Source organism: Mustela erminea, chromosome 18, assembly GCF_009829155.1.
Source record: "Mustela erminea isolate mMusErm1 chromosome 18, mMusErm1.Pri, whole genome shotgun sequence".
NCBI lineage: Eukaryota > Metazoa > Chordata > Mammalia > Carnivora > Mustelidae > Mustela > Mustela erminea.
The window spans coordinates 58,464,841-58,478,642 of record NC_045631.1 but is presented as its reverse complement, the minus strand read 5'-3'; the positions used below and the strand labels follow the sequence as shown (position 1 = coordinate 58,478,642).

General features: G+C 59.5%; 1 protein-coding gene across 2 annotated transcripts in view; it reads right to left on the bottom strand.

The window, feature by feature from the left end:
• The window catches only part of PGS1 (phosphatidylglycerophosphate synthase 1), a 35,537-nt gene that overhangs the window by 9,454 nt on the left and 12,281 nt on the right, over positions 1-13,802 (bottom strand). For both annotated transcript variants that reach the window (XR_004280700.1, XM_032321890.1), the window contains exons 4-7: positions 12,286-12,385; positions 11,225-11,414; positions 10,147-10,325; positions 7,534-8,055 (exon numbers count right to left, since the gene is read on the bottom strand). Coding sequence is in view for 1 of the 2 variants with exons in the window: in XM_032321890.1 (XP_032177781.1) it covers positions 7,534-8,055; positions 10,147-10,325; positions 11,225-11,414; positions 12,286-12,385 (991 nt within the window). In the remaining variant the exon portion in view is untranslated. The remainder of the gene's footprint in view (positions 1-7,533; positions 8,056-10,146; positions 10,326-11,224; positions 11,415-12,285; positions 12,386-13,802) is intronic.

Sequence of the window (13,802 nt, the reverse complement as noted above, 5' to 3'; positions counted from 1 at the left end):
GCTACCCTGGATCCCTCCTCTCAGGGGAGCACAGACTTGGGTCTGGCCACTGTATTTCCCACACCCTCGCTAGCACCAAACACGCTCAGCCCAGAAAACGCAGCCCGGGAGTCGGCCCGGCGCCCCTGCTCACGGCCAGCCTCAGGCCCTCCCACCACGGCTGGTCTCTCCTCTGCCAACATGACCCTCTCAAAGGGCCCACGGGTGCGCATGACCATCACGAGCCAATCAACAACGTATAATACACACCAAGGAGCCGAAAATAGAAGGCCATTTCCTAATTCTCTCTCAGAGCAAGAGCGTTTCCAAGAATACCTTGGGTAAGAGATGACGACGCTCCGAGGCCTGTTCCTGTAATGCGCTCGACCCCCCCCCCCCGGGGGCCACATCAAAGCCGCCTGCCTGCCCGTGTGCGTCGCCCACTGAACGGTTCCGCCCCACGGGGCCACTGCCGTGCAGGCGGCCGTGGGGCTCACCTTATGTCATGTCACCGCGGGCGTGTGCGGGTTAGCCCCGGCACTGCTCCGGATGCCCAGGGAGGTCTGGGTAGAACGGCGGAGCCTGGACCACGGCAGTGCCGGCTCTCCTCCCGTGCTGGCCTCAGCCCCTCCTGCCCCACCTCTGCACGGAGCCTGAGGCTTGGGGGCCGGGGCCAGGGGCAGGCTCCCCCAGCCAGAGCTTTCCACCTGCCACGGCCAATCGAACTCTCGCGATGTCACCATCGGAAAGACTCAAAAGCAGTGGGGACACCTGGGGCTCGTGGCGCAGCCAGCTCTCCAGAGTCCACTCAGTCGGGGACAGAGTGCGTAGCAGGGAGGCCTGACACACACGTGGCTGACACGGGCTAAAGCTGAGGTGAATCATGTGACCTGCGGGGTGTCCATCCAAGGCTCCTGGACCACAGGGCCTGCTGGGCAAGACTGAAAGGACCTGGTCTTGTGGGTATTTTTTATTTCTGAAATCTGCCTGAATGTACATCTCTTCCTCCCAAGGCAACCGAGGCGCCGGCCATGAGAGGCAGGCGGCCCACGCCAACAGCTCCTCAGCCACGCCACCCCCTCCCAGCCTGCTCTCACTAGCGACCACTGAAGAGCTGCTTCAGACCTGCAGCCCCGATGAAGGGTGCCCGCGTCCGTGTGCTGCACATGTGTGCACCTGGGCTCTCCATGCAGTGAGACTAGGGCTTCCCCGCACACACCCGCCACGACCACCCCACTGGGAAGGCACAACAGACACCGTCTTCCTCCGGCTTTTGTCTCTGGCCCAGGCTGGCCTCTGGAGGGCACATGGGCGTGATGGGCAGCTCGCATGTGGAACATACTGGACGCCTTCGTGAGGCCGGCAACCGCCCCGCCACTTCCCCTGCAGACCCACATGGACCGTGATCTTTCTCCATCCAAAAGGACACAAAGCCCATAGATACTGAGGCCATGTGGTACCCGTGCCCCAGGAGCTCAAGACGCCACCTCGGGGACAGCCAGCCTTTCCGAGTGCAAGCTCCTAATGTGGGACGCGGGTGCTGCTGGGCTAGACCCGGAGGACTACCAGGAAACTTCCATTCAGGGAGGGCCTCGAGAGGGTACACACGGGGAGCGGGAGGGGCAGGGCCGGGGCTCTCGTACTTGCCAGCAAGGCTGAAAGTCTGTCATCAAGCCCAGGGCCTGACCTTTGCGCCCAACGCCTTCACCAGTCTAGGACCCGCCAGACTGGGAGGGACACGCAGCAAGAGCAATGGCACAGCAGGGGACTGGCCGCAGGCAGTCCGCAGCCCCAGAGGGAGCGCGCTGAGGATACAGAGGACTGGACCGAGTCCCAAGACTTCTGCAGGCTCCCAGCTCTGCAACGAGAGCCCCCACTGCCTGCCCTGGGCAGCCTCTTGTGCTCCACTCCCGTAGGCACAGTCCCTCCTCCACGCGGTCCCAGCGCCGCGCTGCAGGGTAAACTAGGTGGCTCAAGGGCTCCCGCAGGGCTCCCTCACCAGTCCTCTGAGCTCTTCCCACGGCCTGGCCCCCTTCCAGCCTGCCTCCCTCCCTCCCGACCTGCCCCCCTCACTCCTCTCCATACCTAGCATGGTCTTGGGACCTCACGATCTTGGGTCCCACTCCTGGACCCTCCAGCCAGGATCTGTGCTCAGTGAATGTCCCCTTCAAAGAGAGGCCTTCCCAACCCCCGAGTCGAACAGACCCCCATCAGCCCAGACGCCTCCTCCTCCTGCTCTGGTCTTCTACACGCCGTTCCCCTACCTGACGTTCCATGTGAACAGATTCATCTGTCTGTACCTGCGTCCTGTTCGAGGAAACCGACATCTAGAGAGGGCAAGGGCTTTGGTCCCCAGCAACTGGTTCCCAACACCCTGAATGCTGCCTGGCGCATGAAAGACACACATGTGACATAAGTACTTGTTTGAATGAAATAAACAGTGCATCTTCTAACAAGTGATGAAAAAATTAAGTTCAAAAAGCTCTGCCTTCTAAAGCAGGAGCTCATGACTATTTCTGGAGAGAGGACTTCCCTGAGGCTCTCTTCAAGAAAGACGTCAAATTACACTCCCTCCTTCCTTCACCTCCGCCACAATATTCTGCAACCGACTCCGGAGGATTCTCAGACCACTAGAGAAATACAAGGGGACAGGAGACACCACAGTCTCGAACTCAGAGAGCAAAGCACTTGCCTGACACTCCAGACTGCCGTGTCCACGTCTCTTCCCCCCTCCCCGCCCTCACCCCCGCCCCGCAGAGCCCTGGGTGCAGCCCTGCCCCAGTGCACACCTGCTGGTGCCCAGGGGAGGCGCATGGGCCGAACACCCAGGGTGAAGCTGCCCCGGCTCGCACCACGAGCTCACCTTTGGGCACCGTGCCAAGCTGCCTGTCGGGAAAACAGTAAAAATAGTGACAATTCTCACAATCATTAACAGATTCCTCTGTCAGCGGGAGCCAGAAATCTCTTACTCCAATGGCCTGCCCCACCCTGGCCACACAGCATGCTGTTAGCCTAGGGGATAGCACCTGGATGGAGTCCAAGTTCATTTTCTGATCCTTCCCTGAGAAGTCCCCCAGCGCGGAGATGCCCCTGCCTGAAGGGACTGTGGGCCTGTTGCTCCCAGCCAGAAGCCCCGCAGTGGCACCGGGCAGGACACAGGCCCGCTCTTCTCCGAGAGCGGGAGACGTGAGAACCAGGCCCAACAGACACATCCCTCATCCCCACTCAGGCTCCCCTGAGGCTGCTGCCTTCCCAAGACCTAGAGAGGGTAGTTCGTTGGCACAGGACAGATGCAGGGCTTACAACGTCTGACAGCCACCGTGCACTGGCCCCCAGACCCCGCTGTCCCCCAGGACCAGGCTTAACAGGGGAGTCCCTGCAGCTACCGAGAAGCCCTTCAGTGGGCGGACAGATGAATAAACTGCGGGCCGTCCAGACGAGGCAATGCTCTTCCGCACTGAAAGGAAAGAGCTCTCGCCACGAAAAGCACTAAGGTTTAAGGACCTAGGTGGCTCAGCAGGTTAAGCGGTGGACCTCTGCTTTCGGCTCAGGTCGTGCTTTGGGATCATGGAACTGAGCTCTGTGTCAGGTTTCACGCTCAGCACAGAATCTGCGTGTCCCTCTCTCTCCCCCTCTGCTCTTCCCCTCTCTCCCTCAGATAAATAGAATCTTTAAAAGAGGGAAAAAAAAAAAAAAGAACCTCAAATGCCCATTACTAGCGTAAGCAGCCGGTCTGAAAAAGACTACAGACGGTGTGAGTACAACCATATGACATTCTGGGAAAGGTGAAAATCTGGAGACAGTAAAGGGTCAGGGTCAAGGTCGGGGGAGGCGGGAGGGACGGCCATGAGGCAAGGAGGATGCTCAGGGCAGTGAAAGGCTCTCTCTGTGGCACCGTGATGACAGATCTACGTCCTCACCCGCCTGAACCCATGAATGCACACCACCAGGATGTCCCGGATATAAAGTGTGGCCTCGGGGAGACAGTGTGTCAACGTCGGTTCACCGGTTACCAGTGCGCCCTTCCCTGCCGGCTGCTGACAGAGGGGCAGGGCGTGACCAGGGCACGGGGTAGGGAAAACCACACTAGCTGCCCCTCAATTCTCTGAACCCAAACCGCTCTAAAGAAATTAAGTCTCTTAAAAATAAATACATAAGGGGTGCCTGGGTGGCTCAGTCATTAAGCGTCTGCCTTTGGCTCGGGTCATGATTCCGGGGTCCTGGGATCGAGCCCCACTTCAGGCTCACTGGTTGGCGGGAAGCTGGCTTTTCCCTCTCCCACTCCCCTTGCTTGTGCTCCCTCTCTTGCTCTGTCTCTGTCAAATAAATAAATAATATCTTTTAAAAAATAAATACATAAAATAAATACACATTTTCACTTACAAGGCTAAACGTGACGACACAAGCTGTGTCCCAGCGCCCGCCCCACGGCCCCGGGACACTCTCCTCGCCCCTCGGCCACTTCACAGAAACCCCAACAGAATGCACGTCAGGTCACCGTACTCTCCCGACGGCGAATCAGTGCCGTCCCTCCACATCACACAAAGGTTGGACTGGGTCCCCCCAGGATTGCCAAAGGGGAATTTGGGCTGAAAACTAGACTTCAAGAATTCAAGTCTGAGGGGCCCCTGGGTGGTTCACTGGGTTAAGCCTCTGCCTTCAGCTCAGGTCATGATCTCAGGGTCCTGGGATCGAGCCCCACATGGGGCTCTCTGCTCAGCAGGGAGCCTGCTTCCTCCTCTCTCTCTGCCTGCTTGTGATTTCTCTGTCAAATAGATAAAATCTTAATAAAAAAAAAAAAAACATTCCAAGTCTGGTGGCCTCTCCAGCACATCGCTCGCACACCGGGCCTCCTCCGGTGGCCTCTTCAAAAACCCGAAGAAAACCGAACAGACCACATTGCGGAAGTCTCTAGAGCGAGCGCCTGTAAACAGTGGATGGCTCCTCTGGCGCTGTGAAGCAGCATGGAAATGACAACGACTCCAGTCCGCCGAGGCATCCGCGACACAGGCCGGGGAGACGTGCCTCGACTCCGCAGCCCGCCAAGCGGAGGTGCCCACGGCCTCCCCACGGGTCACCTCCCACGGTTGTTCCGCAAGGCATCTGGACTGCTGCCGGGCGCCCCTGCCCCTCGTGAGCCGGACAGCGCTGGGCCGCGGACCCCCGCCCTCGACGAGCAGCCAGCCACTGGCGCTTGCTGACTGCTGCGGTCATGTCCACACGATGCCCCCCGCCCAGCCTGGCAGCTTCCCGCAGGCAGGGCCCACGTAGCGTGTTCCTGCATCACCTCCCTCCACGGGCCACGAGCAGGTCCAACACCAAGTCCCTCCCTGACTAGGGGGACTGGAGGCACCACGTCCAGTACTGCTGGAGCCACAGGGATGTAGACACCTCGAACACGAGATCTCAGTTCACTCTCCTCACGGGGGGCGTCCAGGAGCACTGGGGGCCGAGATGAGCCAGACCTGTCCTGCGGGAGCGTGGGTAAGGCCATCACGGCGTACCAGCTGCTCAGCCACCGGCGGGCACAGACACACCACCAGTACCCGCACGGGCCCTGCAGGGAGTCGGCAGTAAACCCCACCCACCCCAGCCGCCCCTGGGCTGCCTGCTCCTCTTCCAGACTGCCTTGGGGAGAACGGGCATCCAGGATAAACCAGGAAAGGGGGCCGCTGAAGGACCCTCCCCATAACTATTAATCACAATCACAGGAAAGGACCCTGACCTCTGACTTCACCACTGACTGACCTCTGACCTCTGACTCATGGCCGCTCTGCTCAGGTACCCCAGCCCCCACTCCCTCTCCCTCACATACTCTGACACACACACAGGCACACGTGCCCTGGGATTCCTGGCCATCCCCACTAATCCAGTGCTCCCGGAGTGCAAGGCCCCACCCGGGGTGGGGCAGAAGCCTGCCCATCCGGGAATGGGCGAGCCACACTGGAAGAGCCGGTTGGGTGTTTCTCTTTCAACGGTAACTTGGGGGGTGGGGTGGGGGGCACTGCTCACTTATCAGTACTGTCTGCTTCAGGGAAATAACCCACAGCCCAGTCAGAACCATCCGGCCAGGCTGAGTAGGCCGGGGTGCAGGGGCAGGGGGAAGTGTCACAGGCTGGACGAGGAGGGAGCACTTTCTGGATGGCCCCGGCACAGCTTCCGGGCACACACATCCCCTCCAAAGAACAAAGCCTCGCCCAGCTTCCAGCGTGGTCTTCAACACCCCACGCCTAGGCACCTTCACTATTCTCGTAAGGAACAAAACCAATCCTAACATACTTTCGCCGCCTCCTCACTGGCTAGCCCGACCCGCCCAGAGGCATCGGACCCCCGCCTACCTCAGCACATGGCACAGGGAGGCAGCTCACTTTCCACACCCAACAGTGCCACCTGCCCAGGCAGTGGGTCTCCCAGCAGGAAGCAGGAGCCACCCAAAAGGCCAGAAGCTGTGACAGTTCTAAGACCTCAGAAAGTCCTAGGGAGTTTTTAAAACACACACACACACACACACCGCGCTGGAATTGTCCTCAGAGAACTGGATTCAAGAGATAGAGGGCAGTCTGGGCTTTAAAACTTCTTTTAACATATCCCCAGGTGAAAACCAGCGTGTAAGACAAAAAAAGAGTTCCACCCACGCAGTGATCCCCAAATGACCTCAAATCTAAAAAACACAGACAAGGGGCCGGAGCAGTCTACAACCAGGGCTCCCAGGGCCACAGACCAGAGACCAAGACAACATCACCCTCTCCCCCATCAGCCCCTCCGCAAGACTCCAGCACCAGCACAGGAGCACAGCAGGCCTCAACCACCACCACGAAGCCAGAAAAACCACATCCGCCACTCGTGGCCAGGGGCTCTCCGCGTCGGTACCCTTCTTCTGACACAGGACTAGGCAGCTCAGTGGTGTGGCCCCTGGAGCACCGGAAGGAGGGACTGCACTCAAGGCAGGTGCCCCGAAACAGCGAGCGGCAGTGGGCAGAAGCCCTCTGCTCAGCACAAGGTTTTAACGCCGCTCACCCCCGTCTCAGCCCACGGGCCTGGGATAACGCACACGTGGGCCGCCCCAGGAACGCACACCAGTGCCTGCGGGGATCAGATCCGCAGGCGGTTCAGACCAGGCCCCACGTACGGGCGGCGCCATGTGGCTCAGAACGAAAGGACACGGCCTCGTGTCCCAGCTAAAAAAAAGTGGAGGATTCACAGAGAGGAAAAAGAACCACAGTAGGGAGAGAAAAACTGAAAAACCGGGCTGTTTAACAGCAAATAAATCACCCCTAATGCACCCTCTGTCCCTGAGAAGGGCACAGCCGAGGTGGGAAGAATCCACAGCGTGACCGGTAGTGACCACAGTCGCTATCGGAGACGACGGCCTGTGCCTCTCCGCCCCCGGAAGTCCCGCGGGCCTTCTGCAACAGCCACCCCAGCCTCCGGCGTCAAGTTCTGGGAGCACAAGGGGGAGAACCCTGCACAGCGGGGACACTCTCAGACGGGAGGGGCGGGCGCGCACAGCTGCCAGGACGACGGGAGCCGAGGGAGCGGGCCGGCCCTGCGTACCTTTGGCGTGGAACGTCCAGCCCCTCCGCCAGTACTCCTGCAGCCGGACGCGCTCCTGCTGGCCCAGGCTGCACAGCTCACGGAAGAACTGCCGCTCGATGTGCACGTACGCGGCCGGGATGGCCCCCGCCACCCCCTTGGCCCCGAAGAAGCCGTTCACCTCCGGAGAGGCCAGCAGGATCTGGTACTCAGCCCGCGTGCCCAAGACCAGGTCCATGTAGGCCTGGGTCAGGTTGAAGTAGCCGGTGGTGAGGTAGACCCTGGCGCCTCGCTCAGCCTCTGTCAGCAAGGTCTCGGTGACGATCTCGTCGATCTGGATCTCAAAGGGCTTCATCTGGATCAGTGGGTAAATCCAGGTGTCGGGGGCTGGCCTCCGGTCCCCGGCGGCGGCTGCGTCCTCCTGAGTCAAGAGGGAGTCGCCGTGGAAGGTCTGGGCGTGCAGCACTTGCTGGCGGACCCTGGCGGAGTTGATCACATCCATCACCCTCTTGTTGGCCGCTCTGCAGTATGCAGCCCGGTCACCTGCAGGGACACACGGGAGGGGAGGGTGAGGGCACGAAGCGGAGGCTCCGAACCCTTGCCTGCATGGGGACATGGCACCAGACAGCCAAGCGCAGATGCCCCGACCGACCACCTGCGGACACGCTCCCATGGAGCCCAGGCCCAGGCGAGGCTCCTCCGTGGATACCAACGTCCGAGGCAAGGCCACGAAGAGCCTGCGCAAGGGAATGCGGCACGGCCTCTACCAGTCACACTTATAAAGAGAAAAAGCTTTTTTTTTTTTTTTTAAAGATTTGATTTTTAAGTCTTCTCCACACCCAACGTGTGTCACAACCCCAAGATCAAGAGCCGCATGTTCTACGAACTGAGCCAGCCAGGCGCCCTCTCAAGTTCAAAAACAGCCCATACTACTTGAGGGAGACCCATCAAGGGAGTGGAGCCTGGGGACGCAGCGCCCCACGGGCCCTGGAGGGGCTTCCGGGAGCCGCCCACGACGCACATGCGTGTGAACTGCACACCAGTGGCTGGGGCTCGGTGTGCTCTTTAGTGAGAGGGTTTAACAATAAAGGCACATGTGAGCGTGAGCCACAACGCGCAGGCACAACTGCGGGCCGAGCGGGCGCCACACGGCGGGACGGTGGGAGCGGCCCCGAGGCACAGCATGAGGACAAGCAGGCTGGCACCCTGCGCGTCTACACAAGACACTGGAGACGGGTGGCCGACCAGACACGCTGGACGGATGAGTAAATGCTATCAGCCGACGACACGACTGAACACTAACGAGCCAGCATCCAGCCCGAGAAGCGAAGATCAAACCACAAGCTCAGTGGGAGCGGGGCCGGGTGACGCGCAGAAGTTCACGGAACGCCGACCACGGGAGAGCGGAGAGTGTCCACGCTGCCCGGGCCGGCCGGCCGGGACACTGAGGAAACAGGAAGCCTCGGGGAAGCCTGAGCCAGCATCAAAGAGGAACAGGACGGGACGCACTCACAGGCCAAGATGGGGCCACACGGGAGGGCCTCTGGGGGTGGGCTCTGGGACAAGGAGAAGGGATGGCTTGGGCCAACCCTCCCTCCCTGACAGCAGCGCCCACGGGGGGAGGAGACAGCCGCCAGCCCCACGGTGTCTCAAGCTGTCCTTCGGAGTGTGACGAGTGACCCCTGCATCCGTTCACTCCTTCCGAGCTGCTCAGGTCCCCCGGGCCCAAGTGCACAGGCCCAGACCCCCCTACCTGCCCCCTGAGCACGCGGACTCACCCTTCCCAGAACATGGGGCCTACTTCTCTGCACATTCGTGCCTGGCCTGTACACTCAGACCAGGGATTGGCCAGTGCTTCCCGTACGGACCAGGTATTAAGTATATCAGGCTTTGCAAGCTGAAGGCACCCATATAACGAGAAAAAGCAAATTTCCACACATTTTTTATTGATAAGAATTTAAAATATCACAGTAATAACTGAGAGTCCAGGCTGGCAGCAGGCAGAGCAGGCGCCCAGATCACAGACTGGCTCCAGGGCTAGGCTTCCTCTGGCACCCGGGATAGGGGCTCTTCTCCTCATACAGTCAGGGTCTACCTCCCCGCCCCCCCCCCCCCCCCCGCCCCCGACTGCTGACACTGATGCAAATTCAGTAGCAGGCCTTCCCAAAGGCCACCAGGAAGCCACAGGAATCACAGGAATGCAAATGCCCCCAGGATCGCTAGCTGCCAGGGTTTGCCTGTTTCCAGGGAACAGAGCAAGGGCTCTCCCGTTTCACTTTCCAGGCAGGAGGCCACAGACCTCAGCAGAGCTGAGAGCCACAGAGCCCCGGAGCTCCCCAAACTCCATGGTCCTGGGGAGGGCAGGCCGTTAGCAGGCTGCTTCCTGTAAGTGCAGGGCAGGCCCCTGGCTCCCTCCCCCAGGCCCAGGCCAAATCCCACACTCCCACCTTCCCTGGACCCACAGAGCACGACTGGTGGCCAGTGAGTCACCTCGGTCTGGCCCCAGAGACAAAAACAAAATGAGCCTCTGTCACCCAAGTCCTGCCAGCACATGGCAAGGCTCCGAGAGGTGCACCCCCGGGGCCCCCAGCCGCCCCCTGCAAGCTCGGGAGGCCGGCCGAGCCCACACCCTACCTTTGTAAGGATGCACCATCCCCTCCAACACCTGCACCGTGTTGTCGGCCTGCAGCTGCAGGGACACGTCCCCCACTGCGCCCACCAGCTCCGTGAAGAAGTCCGCGACCTCGGGGCAGTCCTGCAAGAGCACGTAGCGGTCCTGGCGGTTGGTGAAGTACGAGTCGCTCAGGTTTGCGCTGCGGGGAGGAAAGAGGCAGGTAAGGGCTGGGGCCGGAGAGGGCGCGGCAGCGGGGCCAGGGGAACTGGTGGGGGCAGGGCGGCAACCGGCTCAGGACCCCACAGTGGCAGCCGACCCTGAGCCTGGCCACTCACACAAGACGGGGCTTGAGTGGCATGAGGTGCCACAAAGGAGAGAGCCAGAGGGGCGCCTGGGTGGCTCCATGGGTTAAGCCTCTGCCTTCGGCTCAGATCATGGTCTCAGGGTCCTGGGATCGAGCCCCGCATCAGGCTCTCTGCTCAGTGGGGAGCCTGCTTCCCCCTCTCTCTGCCTGCCTCTCTGCCTGCTTGTGATCTCTCTCTGTGTCAAATAAATAAATAAATAATCTTAAAAAAAAAAAAAAAAAAAGGAGTGAGCCATGGAGCCCCACCCCTGAGGCGACAACCAGCGGGCAGAGGAATGAGGCTCTCAAAGCTAACTAACCGCCAGGGCTCATCCCCAGGGCCCGGGGTTCAGAATCAGAAGGACCCAGGTGGCCATGGCGGCTCCGTGGTTTGTTTCTTCGGGGTTCCTGGCTCTGCCTGAGGAAGTCGTTCGCCCTCTCTAGTCTCTCATGCACCAAGTGAGATAAACGCTTACACGGGTCTCTGCGAGGATGACACGCAACAGCACACCCAGGCTCAGAAGAGTGGCTAGCGCCCGGGAAGTGCTCAAGAAGCCGGCGCTCCCTTCTGAGCACCCTGTGGGCTCCCAGTAGCCACAGCAGATGTGGTGTCATGGAAGACACGGAGGCAGTATGACGACTAGAGACATATGACCACATTCTTGAAGGCCTGAGGAGACGGGACGTTCCTTCTCTGCGTTCCGCTAACTTCCACCCCGGACTGGGGTGCCCCAGAGGCACGGCAGCCTACTCACCCGCTCAGGATGACATTGTTGTCAAAGAGGTACACTTTAATGTGCTGCAGGCCGATCGTCTCGTTGAAGCGCTCAGGGATCAGGAGCCGGAGAAGCCCGCGCAGGTTAGGCGTGTGGAAGAGAGAGACGCGAACCTGTTCTGGAAACTTCTGCAGCAGCGGGAGCAGCATGGTGCGGGAGTTCTTTCTACCTGAACACAGGAGTGAGCGGAATTTGAAAAACAACAGGCAATTCACTCCAGAAAAGATAGCGAGCCTGGAGGGGAGAAGCCGCCCCCCGTAGGCCCACATCTCCCTGCGCTACCCATCCGAATCGGCCAGAACCCCAGGCACCGTTGCGAGCCAGAGAGCCTCAGACCAAATTCTGCTCTGGACATGGACATGTCTCAGAACAAGACTGGGGTGTTCGGGGCCACAGGCAGCTGCCATTTTAACACCAGCACCATTCGCCCTCCTCCTGGAAACGATACCCCCCGTCCTCCTAGGGGTACCACCCGATTCTACTCTTGGTGTTCCTACTCTGGGTAATAATGGCTCTACCCACCCTGAACCCTTGCCCCAACTCCACAGGAAGACATCCCGGCTGGACTGGGCCCGTTGGTACACGCAGAGCCCCGGTGCACGCCCCACGGCAGGCCACTCAGGCAGCAGACCATCTTTCAATGGATAAAATGTCATGGCCAGATGGGCCTGGGGCTCCCAGAGGTCACCACATGGAGCCTGAGAATGAAGCCAGCCCAAAAGAAGGAGGGCCAGCAGATGGGTCTTGGTGACCAGCCAAACCCCCAGATCATGACCCACCCAAGGCAGGTCAGTCACAGGAGTCAAAAACAGCCCTTTTTGTCAAAGTTGTTTTTCTTTGGGCTTCCAGTCACTTGCTACAGAAGGAATGCTGACAGCCAGCCAGGCAGTCTAGGCGGTCTTCGAACATCCTGGCTTTTGTCGGGGGCGGAGGGAGGGGACAGACACAGACGGACGGGGATGGGACAGGACAAGGGCGTAACTCCGAACAAGGGTCTGAAAGAGGAAATGTCAGAGCAGGCGGGAGTGCGCCAGACCTACCTCTTGAGCCCCGCGTGAAGTCCAAGAGGATGGACACCTTGAGGTCTGAAGGAAACTTGGCTTGGAGTGACTTTTCCAGAGTGTGTTCCAGACAATCTACCTGCCAAGAAAAGAACCCCAAAAGAACAGAAGTATAAGATCCAAAAAGATGATTATGTATTAAAAGAACAGATGGAGGGATGCCTGGGTGGCCCGGTCAGTGAAGCAGCTGACTGTTGGTTGTCAGCGCAGGTCTCGATCTCAGGATTGTGAAGTTCAAGTTCAAGCCCCACATTGGGCTCCACAGCAGGTGTCGAGCTTACTTAAAAAAAAAAAAGGATCAACTTGCCAGGTAACACCCCCCCCCCCGAAACACGCATCCTCTTGGAACACACACCTGCACCATGAGACTTCTGAGACCAGTAACAGTAACCAGAAGGTGCCACCCAGCTCCCTCGTCCAGCCAGGCCTCTCAGGGAGAGCGCGTCTGTGGGTCAGACACGTTGCCCAAGCAGTCCCAACCTTGCCACTCTGGGAAAGGCTAAGACACGAGCTCTCACACATTTCAACAGACATCCCCACAGACACACACAGCAAACAGTGACTACACATGGACAGCACTCGGTAAATATTTGCTGAACCAGCGAATCCAAGACAAAACCTGCCCCCTGGCCACTCTCCATGGGCTCAACACGATATTCTTCTCCCGGAAGAACAAACAGGCTTCCCAAGCTTGTAGTAAAAGTGTGTCCTGAAGACAGAAGGAGAACTCCCTGCAGGGGGGCGGAGGGGGGACAGGAAGGGGTGGAGGGGGACACGAAAGGACAGAAGTGCTTCTGCTGACCCACCGTCCCATTCCTGCCCCCTGTCCCTGGTATTTCGCAGCTCCTCCCTGTGGGTTTCCAGACAAGGAGGAGCCCAGAGAAAACACTGTGGGCACCAGGCCCATTTCAGAGCCCGAGTGGAGAGCCATCTGAAGATGAGGACAACAGAATGCTCTCACTCCCACTCGCGTGAGGTCAGCCCACAGACGGCGCCTGCACACCAACCGCATGCTGGACTTCCGCCGCAGGAAGCACGCCCTGAGCTAACCTGTGGTTTCTGCTCCTTCCCATCCTGCCCATCTCCCCGCAGGCGACAAGTGTGGTATAATGCCAAGTCCAGGTGGACCAAGGCAGGCCACAGACCTGGCACCTGACCCCAGCCCTACCTGCGCTTTGGTCCATTTGTCTAGTACAGGGTCAGAAAATCTGCTCTGCGAAGGGCCAGGCAGTAAACACCCTGGGCCTTGGGAACCAGACGGTCTCTGTCACAACTACTGAGTTCGGCCGCTGCGGCCAGAGAGCGGCTACAGACGGCGCGGTGGTGAGCAAGCACAGCTGTGTCCCAGTAAAGCTTCACCTACAAACACAGAAATCTGACCGCACAGGCTTCTCTTGTGTCACAATTAATCTCCTCCTTTCAACTTTTTCCCAGTCATCTGAAAACGGAAAGACCATTGTCACCCACAGGCCATACAGAAACGGGCAGCGGGCCGT